The following is a 13,805-nucleotide window of genomic DNA, read 5'->3' as shown; positions in this document are numbered from 1 at the left end:
CGCCGCGCACGGCAGCTGCACCCCCGTCCTAGCGCAGGGCAGAACCTGCCCAGGGCTTCGGGGACAGAGACGAACTCCACGGGACTTGCACCCTGTGCGTGTCGCCCGTGGGAAATACAGCTGTGCTGTTTGGCTTTGCGTGAACACGAGCTCACAGAATCATCAAGGCTGGAAAGAGACCTCCAAGATCATCAGGTCCAACTGTTAATCAGCTACTGCTGATTACCCCAGTGCCAGATCCAGAGAGCTCTTCTCACAGTAGCTACAGGCTACCATCAAATCCATCACTATAAAACCATGAAGGACAAAGTGAATGAGGAAACTAGTACAGCCAGAAACTAAGAAGGCAACGAGTAAGGCCAGAAATATGAGCAAGTCAGTGTTCAAGAGATGAATGAATGAAAGTCCTTAAAGCAAGAGCAGTGCTGATAGTCACTGTCCAAGAGCTGAACTGGGCAGCTTGTCATGGCAATACACACCTCCTCGTGCTGGAGGCAGAGGCTCCACAGTAACGAGCCCAGTGTGACCACACGTAATCATGCTCATAGTGGCTACCATGACTGTTGTGATCCTCCTGTATTATCTGAGGCACTTGCCTTGTTAAAATACAGCCGCCGAAAATTAACATGTCCATGTTAAAAACTGAGCTGGAAGTCTGTTAACGTAGAGTCATTGAATGTTAAGGGACTGGAATGGACCTTAAAGATCTTCTAGTCCCAACCCTCTGCCCTGGGCAGGGACACCTCCCACCAGACCAGGCTGTTCATGGCTTTATCCAGCCCGGCTTTGAAAGCAGCTGAGGGGAAAAAGGCCAAGGACAGACCTGCCCTGCCCTTGATGGTAAAACTGTCAGGCACTGTTCAGTTCGAGCTTCAGGTCTGCAAGCATTTCCCCACCAGGCAGACACAGGATAGCCACAGCAGGTGATCCACACACTCCACAGCCAACTCATTAAAACAAATTAAACTGTTAAGAAAATCTCTGTTTTATTGTGTAACGTAGCATTGAAACATCTGAACAAATCAATAACTGGGCTGTACAGGCTGCTGTTCTTTCATTTCTTTGGGTTATAGAGCATCTTGTCAGTACATAGACAACAACCTTTTGCATTATAAATTCTCTCCGAGGCATGCTGGTACAACACAAATTTCTCTTATCAAATGCAGCTAAGTCTAACTTCCAAACATCATGCACAAGAAACTCATCTAGTGACAATGTAAACTCAGCAGAAGGGCAGGTCACAAGTCTTGCTTGCTCACGCTCTGCAGTGCTGCAGGTTTGTGTATGATATTTGGAATGTTCCGTGAGTGTGAATAATACCAGTTAAGAGAGGAGGAAAATAAAACAAACAAAAAAAAAAATAGCCTGGGTGCCTCGGGAGGAGCAGCTCAGCCAAAGTTGTGCAGTGCTAGCCTGAACATGTCATTGGTGCAAACCCAGGCATCGTTGATGTTCTTTAATAGAAATATCTGGTGGAATCCCATGATAGGATCTTCATCAGCCTGTAGAGAGAGAGGAGAAAAAAAGTTTAAGAAGCTCTTTATTTGAGAAACTTATTCCAAAACTCATAGTAAGACAAGTTAAAAGCTCATGTTAACAGCAATGTTGCATGCTGTAAGATGTGCAGTACCTCAGGAGACACCAATACTGCCAGAGGGTCCGTTCCATGGGACTCTGCAGACAAACCCCCAGGGCCCATTGCACAGAAATCCTGCAATGCCACCTGCAATTGGCGTTTTCTGGGAGACTTCCAAACAGAAATCCTGCAATGCCACCTGCAATCGGCGTTTTCTGAGAGACTTCCAGACATGTCACTCCTGCAGCTCCACAACACTGATAGAATGAGTTTGCCTCAGTGTTGAACCACAAATTCCTTGCCCAGGGACCAAGTTTAAGGCAAGGTGGTTCTAAATCATATTTTAGCTGCTGTACTTTGAACTGATGACAGAAGTGAGTTCCTGTAAAAGCTGGGATCATCAGCATTGCCTGAAAGATCCAGGTAATGCTCTGGGCTTTGAAAGCCTTCCCAGAGCAGGTACAGCAGGTCAGCAACACACTACTTCCCACTTCCACTGTCTAGGAACAGTCGGAAGGCAGAAAAGCATTGGCTATAGCTGCAACAATGTGTTCTAGCACAGGGAATGTGCAGTGTTGCACTCCTGCCTTTGCCACTGGGTACACTGATGTAGTGCCTGGACTGTACGCACAGTATTAAATGGAAGTAGAAAATAGTGTTAGAGGGAGACTAGTTATCCCATCTAATGTTTATTTACCAGTCACACAACAGGATTTAATCTGAACAGCACACAGGGCCCAAGCTACAAAACAATCTTCTGCTGTGTATTAAATTCAGCATTTTTGGAGGATTTTAAGCTTTATTCCTTCAACGTGCCTGGACTGTACGCACAGTATTAAATGGAAGTAGAAAATAGTGTTAGAGGGAGACTAGTTATCCCATCTAATGTTTATTTACCAGTCACACAACAGGATTTAATCTGAACAGCACACAGGGCCCAAGCTACAAAACAATCTTCTGCTGTGTATTAAATTCAGCATTTTTGGAGGATTTTAAGCTTTATTCCTTCAACACCTGACTATTCAGGAAATAGGGATTTTGAATATAAAAATGAGCCTTGAAAAGCAGCAGCCAGAGCAGCACATGAGACAGACTGTCAGAGCACTAAATGGTCATTGGCAATGCTCTGCTGCTGTCCACCAAGAACTGCAAAGTCTGAAGTGCAAAGCAGACTACAAAAAACTTCCCTCCAAAACCAAAAAATAAACTACTTAAAAAAAGTAATATTCATGTCTAGGATAAATTGACTGTGAAACAAATCAGCTACAAAAGGACATCAGTTATGCCACAGAACAGCAAGGCTGCCAGAGCACTGGTGGGCTCAAGTGCATGGAGAAACTGCATTCAGACCCAAAACCACTGCAAGGATTTCAGTGACAACTGCCCAGGATGTTAAATGGCATAGATGAAGTGCACATTCAGTAACTGTATGGTAATTCACAGAGGAAAACCAAAAAGGGCCCTAGATTGGCCCCTCAGGAAAGCATCACTGAAATAAGGATGGATATTTATTTATTAAACCATCTGAGAACTCCAAGCTATCAAGGCAAACACAGGGTTAGCAGTTATTAGGGAAGGAACAGAGAACCAAAACCCAGAAGTAAGCAAATGCATAGCTAAGCAGAGAATACCCACATGTCAAACCCTGCATGCATTTTTTATCATTTAAAAATATTAAAACGATACAATGAAGTCAGAAAAGTCAAAAATGATCTAGTTACAGCATAGCTTCCTACCGAAGAAAGTCAATTGAGTGCAACTCTGTGGCTTGCAGAAGTGTAATCAGAATGGGCAAAACAAATACATCACTATAAAACCATGAAGGACAAAGTGAATGAGGAAACTAGTACAGCCAGAAACTAAGAAGGCAACGAGTAAGGCCAGAAATATGAGCAAGTCAGTGTTCAAGAGATGAATGAATGAAAGTCCTTAAAGCAAGAGCAGTGCTGATAGTCACTGTCCAAGAGCTGAACTGGGCAGCTTGTCATGGCAATACACACCTCCTCATGCTGGAGGCAGAGGCTCCACAGTAACGAGCCCAGTGTGACCACATGGAATTACCCAGGATTAGACCAGCCATCCATCCAGTTCATTAGCACACATGAGGGCAGGCTGCCAATTATTTCAAGGGAAGTATTATCATTGCTACATCTGCCAGAAAAGAGTTCACACATCCATGTGCACTGAAACCCCTGGGTCTGTGCCTTTTCCAGCTTCTCCCAGATATCAAATGTAACACATCCTACTACAGCCTCACTCGTTGGTAGGTTCTCAACTCTAAGTTGCCCTATGGTCTTGTTCCTATAGATCACTGAAGCATCTACTATAAATTGTATAAGTAGTTTCCACACCAAATTTGACCTTGTCATTACTGACATGAGTACATTAAAATACACCTCTGGAAACAAATGCCACCACCAGAGTAGCTTTAGTGTTGGTTCCCACAGTCTGAGTAAGAGCACTGTGGCTCTTGGTGCTTTGCTTGCAGAAGAATTTTTTCCTTTCTAAGCAATTCAGGGCCGGACATATGAAGAAAGATTAAAAGGGAATTCTTCCCCAAAACACTTGCTGTGGTACAGATGGCAAATTTCCACAATGAAGTCACACATCATTGTTTTATTTATTCCTTTCATGTTATGCCTTCATAGCATAGAGCAGCAGTATACTTTAAAAACAAGGAAAATCCCAGACTATATTTACAGTGAACTAAATATTTTATAGTTCATTGACAAAATTTTGAGTATGTCCTCTTAGCACAAAGCAAAGACCCACAGTTCAGTGACTCATGATGCTCTAGAAAGCACAGACTAATCCTATCCCATTTCAGTTTGGATCTTCATTACAGCTCAGATAACACCAGTGAAACTCTCTACCCTTACTTTTCCCTCCAAATTTAGGTATGTCCAACTCAGAATTTTGCTCAGGTATGAGCTGAGGCTGGAAACACAGGGGCTTTAGTCTTCCTACAAAACTCCCCTTTGTGCAGTTCAAATTCTTTCACGCCATCTTGGAGTTAGAACAAAAAATTAAAGAAGTCACAGAATCAGACTGGAAGGACACTCTGGTTTCCAGGCCAGGACCACTGCAGCACAGAACCACAGAATGGGTTGGGTTGGAAGGGACCTTTACAGATCACCTAATCCAGCCCCCCCCGTCCTGGAGACCACAGCTTTATCTTAGCAGCGTCTTCCAATTCTGCAAGAACAGATGTTTCACAAGGTGTCCAGGCACCACTTCCCCAGATTTCAGTCTTCCAGTGAAAATCTTCCATTTTGTCCAATCTGCATCTCCCAAGCTATGGTTTTAACCACTCTCCCTTATTACACTGTCTGGCACCACCAAGAAGAGTTTGCTTTCAGGTTGTTGCAAGTGCTCAACTACTTTCCACCTACATTTCAGGCAGACTGCCTTTAACCCACCTCCTCTCCCAGCTCCACAAGCTCTCCCCACCTCCACAATCTTGGCAGTATTTTGACCTCTTCCAGTTTTTCTACACCCCTTCTGACTTGGAAGCTCAAAAGAAAGCCCTCAGCTCACAGAGCTATGGGTCATGTCAGAGTATTAGTAGCCAGATGGATGTGCAAGCCAAGTTTAGCTGCAGAACTTTCCTCCTCTTGCCTGGTCAAAGATGGTTTTACTGCTTCACCAGCAACTGTGGATTGAACTGCAGGGTTGCAACTACCCTTACCTCAAAGGAAAGGCTAATTACTCCAGATTGCAGGTTCTTCCAGACGTTAAGCCTCATTTAACAGGCTTTAAGCAATGCTTTAAGTGTTCAGCATGCATTACAAAAACATCCAGTGATTTTAATTGCAAATTTCCTTTTCCTTTCAAGGCTAGAAAACACTGCATAACAATTAGTTATTTACAATTAATTCTGCAACAATCACTTCAAAATTCACACTCTGGGGAGAGCCACCGATGTGCCACACCACAGCCATGCCTCTCAGCCAGCTCAAGGGACAGAAGAGCGAGAAGAGAGCACTCCTTACTCAACCAGGACAGCGAGGACTGCAGGGAAGACAGGTAAGGCAGAGGGTTAAATGTTGTGGAGGGCTAGCCTGAAGACTTCGTTGGTGCACACCCAAGCACCTTGTAAATTTTTCAACAAAAAGGTTTGGTGGAAGCCTAGAACCTGGTCATCATCTGCCTGAGCAGGACAGGAGAAAATAGGTTACTAGGTGAAGCACACCAAAGGCACCGGGTGACATTCTGGATGAACACTGGCAAAGTAGTCACACCAAATGAAACTCACTCCTAAAGGCTTAAAGTGATGCTTACTCCTCCTAACTGAAGCAAGCAAGCACCTAGATAATGAATAGCAACAAAAAATGGAAATAGGATGTGGATGTTTATTTATTATACCTCTACAAAAGGATAAAAAAATCCCAAACACTAATACGTATCTCAGTATCCCTTCAAGAGGATCTTTCATGTGTTGACTTGTAAACTTGTTCAATGAAAGCAATTACTGTACTGCTTTAGAGGAGTTAGATCCTTACTAGTGACTCTCCAACATCTTCTCCAAGAAGCTGTTGTGCCCAGACCCCTCAGTGCAGATGATTTTCCGCTGTAAAAGATGTTGCTTTTTTCTTTATTTACAGTTCACACTGGCATTAGCATGTCGGGCTGTGGACTGGAGCAGCACAGAGGCAGATACACATCCTGACCTTGTCACAGGGCAGTCATCATTTCAACTGGCCCCAGTTAAATCCTCTCCCTCATGGGAGGCCAAAGGCTTAAAACAACCCAAGTCTGCAGGTCTGCTTGAGGCCTAATACTCTGGTAAAGGAAATAAGACTTTGACAGCAATATCCTTAGTACCATTATTTCTGCAGAACTCTTTGTGTACAGCTAAGAGAGATGATTTGGTAACAGTTCATCCCACAGTATATGCAGGGAGAAGAGAAAGCTTTTCTGCTTTGGTTTGTTTTTCTCTCCAATGGTTTAGATATCTAGTTTAAGGAAGAAATGCAAGATGTGCTCAGCTTGCTCAGAGTGAATAATGTTTCCACTGAATTTTTGGGACTAGCAATTCAAGCAACTAATGCCTCAGAAAATCCATTTAAATATCATGCCGAGAGTGACAATTTAGAAAGGGCATGTTACAGGTATTTTAGCATTTGCATTTTCTTGGGTTTCTCTATTAAAAGCATCATGCATGCTCCTTCACTACATAAAACCATGCAAGTTTTGAAAAACTGCAGAGGATTAAAAGCAAGTGCCTTTTTTGTCCTGGGCTTTGAAGAATTTGGCTCACAGTCCCATGAAATGGATAACTGAATAGCAAGGAGGAGGCACAGCTTTACCCTTCAAACTGTGCTAATGATAGTTGTGGAAGTGCCCTTCCTTGGGCAAATCTCTCTACAGTTTTCCTTGAGACCAAGAGACACAGGCTGAGCAGGCACACCATTGAGAAGGCAAGCTTTAAATAGCACCAAGTATGCAGCTCCACGTTTGTCTGTTACAGTGCTCCCTGCTCAACTGAGGCTGCAGATGAGCCACTTGTTAAAACACACCAGCCAAACCTGGCTGTTCCCAGTTACTGCACTGTACACAGCCCAGAACTGAGAGGCATCACAATGGCTGTTAACACATGAATTCACACAGGAAGTGTTCACTACATATGACATCCATGTCATGCCACACACTGTTGCTGATCCTTCATTTGTCCACCCGTGTAAGTATCACACAAGGCAGAAGCATGAAGCTAAAGTTCTAAGTTGACTTTGACTTTCTGGATGCTTATTCACTAAGAAGCAGCATTCCCAGGGATTAAGATGTGATTTTTAAAGCCAGGATTTGAGAGACACACATGTGAAGAATGGAAAAACATTGCCTCTCCTACTAAAAGTTCATGAACAAGGTAGATTTGACAGTGACAACAGACATACTTTGAGGCAGTATGTTCTTCCCAAATACCTAGGTGCACTAACACGATTCCCAAATTATTCTGAGTATTTCAGCAAGTTAAAATTATTCAGAGGATAAAAATCACAGTAACTCCAATTCATGGTATTTATGGAAAGCTCCTGGACTGCATCTACAACCACTATGTTGATGGATGAGAAAACTCAATAGTTTTACAGAATCCTTAAGAACTTGGTATCTTGCCATAGGATTCAACACAATCACTGCTGCAAGCTGTGATCTGCTTGGAGATTATGCAATGACCTTAAAATATGTCTGTGCTAAACCAGGGACAGATGTGACTGGCCCAATACAGAGTCACAAAGCCTTGGTCAGATCACAAGGGGAGACCAGCATGTCTGCCTGCACACCTGTCCTGCACTGCAGTGCTTCCCATGGTCACACGTGGCTCTCTTTGCTCAGCAGAGTGTGTGCAGGTGGGACTGAGCAACAAGAAAGCTGGAACCCAGCTTGCAGCTAGGAAACAGGAGCAACTTTAATGAGAGTCAAAGCTATGTTAGGCTTAGAAGTGGATGCAATACACTGGGCACTGCTCTTTCCCAACAGCCCAGGCCAAAACAAAGAAAATAGCTAAGCAAGCAGATTCAAACTTTCAGTCCTACGTTCGCTTAGTAAACAGTACAGCGTCAGTGGAAGTTGTTTTGATATAGGCTTAGAAGTGGATGCAATACACTGGGCACTGCTCTTTCCCAACAGCCCAGGCCAAAACAAAGAAAATAGCTAAGCAAGCAGATTCAAACTTTCAGTCCTACGTTCGCTTAGTAAACAGTACAGCGTCAGTGGAAGTTTGAATGTTTTGATACTGGAGGTACCAGAGTTAACAGGAAAAGGAAACCTGAACAGCTCTTTTCAAACGAACTGGATTCAGGCAGCTCTAAAGACTGGATGGCTTTAGAGGCCTGACTTCACAGCATGGCTGGGCCAAACTAACTGATAATTTTAACTACTGCTATGTAATTTCACACTTTTAAAATTAACACCACCCACTGTGAGCAAGTTCTGTCTACAGCTGACTTCACATACAGGTTATTTTTTGCAGTTTCCAGGACCATGTCTTTCATTAATAAGTAGTCTCATTAACTTACAAGTCTATGGCCCTGGTATATTTGGGAAACAGGCTAAGTGTATACAGTTCAGTAGTATCACTCACACAGCAAGGTAGTAATACTACAGCCTGAAATATAATCTGATTCTTCACAAGAAGCTGTTTCAACAATAAACGTTTGATCGCAGAGGCAACAGTCTCATTGCTGAATCAGTTTTGACTACAGAGGTACTGGACAGGATTAACACCAGGACTGTATTCTCGTGTGCTGTGGCAGCACAGATGATGTCTGGGCCCAAGGGTGGTCAGCTAACAAACAGAAGCCTGTTAAATCAGAGTTCAATGCACACATTACATGAAAGAGCACATTAAATCAGATGTGCTTATACTGTCCAAGAACACTGATGATGCTTTTAAATGCAACAGTGGACACCAAAAGCTTCCTGCATCAGGGTAAGGGAAATACTGATGCCTTTAGAACCCACATATTTGTATGCACCACAAAACCCATGGTACTTTGCTTGCCAGAACATGACTGTCAAATTACAAGTAGTTTACCTAGTGCTAGTTATCTGAAGGGATGAGCAGTTTCTTGACAGTCTTGAACAGCAGAAGAATGATGTCCCAATGCAAGCTTACCCGTGTTCCTTCCCACCCACGAGAGCATTATAGTGTTTTCAGAAATCAGGTGATTTAGAATCCTGCAAAAATCTAAGACATAAGCACTTGTTAACCTGTAATGGAAAGAGTTTACCTTAAGCTGTCCCACTACCATACTGAGTATACAGCTGTCAGGTGTTGGCTGGTGGTCTTGTGCTGTGATGCTGTGTTGTATTTTTTGGAAAGGGAGACTCTGCAATGAAAAGAAATCAAAATCAGGAAATGTACAGTAACTGCATTATTTAACTTAGAAAACAAACACTGAGCAAAATCCAACGTTGTGAAGTGGTGTTTTGGTAGGGCTGTGTGGAGAGCTGTTGCAACGTGGTGCTACTTGTGCTGGGTCAATCCGAACAGCTGTGGTTTTCAGGCACCAAGACAAGAAGTAATGTCACCGTACACAGTAAACGGTACCTTTTCCACTCTAATTACACAGCCCAAAGAGCTTCAGATTATCTGTAAGCTCAAAGTTCACATGTTGAAGGCACAAACCTCTGCTTAGAACAGCGTTAAAAGATTTTACCAACTCATACTTGAGGTTTACCTGACAACTCTGAATGGCAAGTGGATGACTCAGGATCAGTATTTAAGACCTGAAATCCACATATCCACTTTTCCCTTAATTCGATGCTCAGGTAGCCAATGTCAGTATGTCTGGAGTTACATGTGCAAGGAACACACCAGACATTAAAGAACAATTCCTCTCTTTCAACTGAGACCACATTCGTGTTCCAACCACGGACAATTCCAAGCAGTGAACATCAAATATCTGAGGGACCTCAAAGTCCTGCCACACAAACGAAATTTTGGCACTGTTGTACCAAAAGCTGCAGTACTGCTAGATGCTTTACAAGTGGCAGTTCAGCATGGATGGAGCTCTGGGTGAACCACGTGGCTGACACCCAGAGGCCAGGCACTGCCCAGGATGGCACCACATGGTCATTTAAACCTCAGGTGACATTTTGATGCCTTTGCTGCATTTCTTCAATTTGGTAACAGGTTGAGGCAGACCCAAACACATACTTTGACAAGTTCTGCATTTCACTCTAGTGGAAGGAGCCTCAAAGACTTCCCAGAAGGCCTAGGGAGAGACGCGAGTCCTGTTGTCATGGATGTGAACTACAGTCTTGGATTTACAAGCTTATGGCTCTAGGAAGAATTCCAGGAAGCTAAATCCTTGGATAATTGAGAACATAGAAAGTGCTGAAGGATCAGGCCCTGGGGAAGCAAATTAAGAGTATGGAACAGCCCTCTAATTAGAGGGACACTATTCAAGAACACTCTTTAATAAAGCCTGTAGTGTTTCCTCTTGGCTGGGAAGACAATCCCAAGCAACTAGGAAGTGCAAAGTGAGCCAACTGGTTTTTAATATGGAGTAGATATTTAGTAACAATAACAAAAAAAATCCAGAGTAGTCTTTTCTGAACTATCAGCAGACTATTTTCCAGGGTGACCATCCCAAACCTGAATGTGCCCACAGAGCCTGCACAACTATAGGCTAGGACACTGCATCATCTTCCTTTGACAAAGGAGTACTACAAAGCCTGGTCCCACCTCAGCACAAAAGCCTCTTGTTGGACAAGTCCTGCGAAAAGAGTCTCTTGAAAAGGCAGCAATGAATGTGGTTGTGTCCAGACGCAGGTTCCAGTGACAAGAGTGGCAAGGCTGGGGAGAAGAAACAAGGAGGAAGGAAAGGCTTCAGAGTCAACAGCTCTGCAAAATGGTGACAAGGAACCAAATACAAGGCTGGGTGAGACACTGACTGTTTCAAGTACCTGATTCTACGGGACTAGAGGAAACAGCCTCAAGCTGTGCAAGGGAAGGTTCAGGTTGGACATCAGGAAGAATTCCTTCACTGAAAGGTTGTTACGCATTGGAATGGGTTGTTCAGGAAAGTGGAAGAGTTCAAAAAACAACTGGATGTGGCACTTAGTGTTGTGGTTTAGTTAACATAGTGGCACCTGGTCAAAGGTCAGACTTGATCTTGAAAGCCTTTCCCAACCTTAACGATGCTATGATTGTCCTCTTCACAGAAAAGGATCCCAACAGTTGGCCATTCAAGTGAACTACTCCTCTGATGCTCTGGGGCAAATCCCACGGGAAAGAGCAGGAAAGTAGCTGATAGGAAAGATCACTGATTTTTGGGAGAGGCAGAAGGTACCTCAAAAAAATGGTTGCCTATGGATGTCCATCTGTACTGGAGAGAAGCATTTTGTGATACGAAAAATACAATATAAGTGTTTAAAAAGCAAGAAGCCACACAACAACCAAGGCTTTTAGCATCCTCAGACACTAAAATTTGTCCAGGCTTTCACTAGCAAAGCCATGGAATCTTCCTTGAAGGTAAGAGAAATTCTGCAAGAATAAAATTGAGTAGCTTAAACTCACTCCTGCCAACAGGACTACCTGTCCCAGTTTCCTCCTTGGTTCAGGAAGCCACAGAACTACATGAGGAGTATCTCAAATGCTCAGTGTAAATCAGGCTGCCCTGATTAGCACAGGCACTCTATGTAAAACAAGTCCAGCATCAATTAGGACAGAAGGAACAAGTGTCAGCTCCCACACTGGAATAAGGTACAGGTGTGCCAGTGCTGGCAGAGCAATGCCTTTACAACCTTGTCCTCCTGTATTAGCACCACCTGACAGAGTAGGTTGAAAAGGTGCCAGAGCATTGCTGTTACACAGCAGAGAACTTGGTGTAAGAGACAATCCTGCCTCTTTGTGCTGACATCTCTTCACCACCAGGCACTGAAGGATATATGACTAAGGAAGTGCGAAAGAATTTCGGGGTGAAACTTTCAGGGATCTGCTCTACTGACTAAGCAGCTGCAGAAGTGCAGAGTAGGTGAGCACATGCAGCTGAAACAGCAAACGGAGCACAGGCAGCTCAGTGCTGACAGAGCTATGCTGAGCAACATCAGAGTCCTGTAAGCTGATACAGCCCCAGAACGAGTCCTGGCAGTGGAAGGGCACAGAGTAACTGTACTGCATTTCTTCCTCACTTGAAGCAGACCTAAGTAAGAAAAAGTTTCCCTGAAGCAAAGTAGCATGTCTTCACTCACCAAGTAAGACTGTGCAACAGGCACGTGACCCCAGGAAGTCCAACGTGCACCACAGACAGGGAAGGTGAAGATGAGTAATGTTGTGGTGGGAAAGGGGCTGATCTGCACTGGGATGGATCCAAGGCAGCAGTCAGACACTGGGGCCAAGCAAATGCTTAGCTGGTTGGGTATCTAAATGGCTGCTAGCCCAGAAGTCTAAAGAACACTGAGTACACAAACAAGTGACTCTGGAGCTTGAGTACCTCTTCACCTAGAGGTGAGCAGTTGCAAGCTGTGCTATTTGAAGTGTATGGCCACACAGCCACCCAAAACACAGAGCTGGGGGAAAAACTTGCCCTTCACAAAGATGCCTTGGATGAAAGGAGCAATTCCACAAGACAGGACCTACTAGTAGCTATGCAACAAGGGTAAAGTTGCAATTATTTTTCTGCTCAATATGTAATACAAATGATGCATCTTTATGAAATACCATGCTCTGAGCAGACCTGAGGACCTAAGGCATGTCCTCCACATATCTTGCAAGAGTAAAACTTTCCCATCTCATGACAGCTTCTAAGTGCACACAGCTTTATAACAGAAGCATGGATTTACTCAAAAAGATAAAACTTCTCCAAGTTTGTCTAAATGAACATGGAGTTCCACAGCCTGAGTAAGAAATACTTTCCTCTCACCTGTCAAAGAGCAAATACTTGTCTGAGTCCTGAGCCATACCTGAGCAGCTGACAAATCTGCACTGAGGGTAAGTCGGCTTCTCTACTGCAGAACTCATTTGTAGTTTACGTATCAGAAAACAAATTGTTTTTGGCAATAATGTGTCTGGCCTTTATCACAGACAGATCCTAGTAACAGGTTTGCTATTGCTACTTCCTTGGCATGCCTGAAAAGAGCAGAGACACCTTTCATTCTTCTAGATCACAGAGGCAGCTCATGCATTAGACCTTTAGAAAAGGAATAAATCAATGTCAAACAACTGCAGTCACAAAATAACCATGTAAACCTCAGAGTCAATTAACATTCCACCATCAGAGCTGCCAGCGGAACACCCCAATATGTAGAATCACAAGTAACATTTTTTGAAGAGCAAAGCTAGAAGCACAAGTTCTGTATTCAAGATTTTTAAACTGCTTATGTCTAAGTCAAACTTTCAGAAGTAATTACCTTATAGCCTTCATAACTGTTTCCCAAAACATTCAGTAAGGGATTACAGACTTACAGTGAGTTTTTCAACAATGGCTGCTTTGCCCTGGAACTGCTGTCCTTCCCATGTAAGGCATGATGCATCAATCTGAGGGGAGGAGAAAAAAAAGTCATCAACCTGCTTAGATAACCCTTCAGCAATCCTGGTAAGAGATTTTGTTTATCCTTAGTACACCTGCAGGGTTATACTCCAACTCACTTAAGTCAAGCAATTCACAGCAAAAGTGACTGGCCACAGCACCACCTGGCACAGGTCACAGGAGCTCAGTTGACTGGGAATACACCACTGAAGAAAAAACGGAGTCTTGTGGTGGAAGTAGTGATACAGGAATAC

General features: G+C 43.6%; 1 protein-coding gene across 1 annotated transcript in view; it reads right to left on the bottom strand.

Annotated features, from left to right (window-relative positions):
• Positions 1–964: 964 nt before the first annotated feature.
• Positions 965–13,805, bottom strand: part of NUTF2 (nuclear transport factor 2) — a 14,369-nt gene continuing 1,528 nt past the window's right edge. Inside the window, exons 2-4 of the mRNA XM_009073445.1 lie at positions 13,488–13,559; positions 9,307–9,405; positions 965–1,502 (exon numbers count right to left, since the gene is read on the bottom strand). Of these exons, the coding sequence (XP_009071693.1) occupies positions 1,389–1,502; positions 9,307–9,405; positions 13,488–13,559 (285 nt within the window). The 3' untranslated portion in view covers positions 965–1,388. The remainder of the gene's footprint in view (positions 1,503–9,306; positions 9,406–13,487; positions 13,560–13,805) is intronic.

Source organism: Acanthisitta chloris, unplaced genomic scaffold (genome assembly GCF_000695815.1).
Source record: "Acanthisitta chloris isolate BGI_N310 unplaced genomic scaffold, ASM69581v1 scaffold8364, whole genome shotgun sequence".
NCBI lineage: Eukaryota > Metazoa > Chordata > Aves > Passeriformes > Acanthisittidae > Acanthisitta > Acanthisitta chloris.
This window is presented reverse-complemented; position numbering and strand designations above follow the sequence as displayed.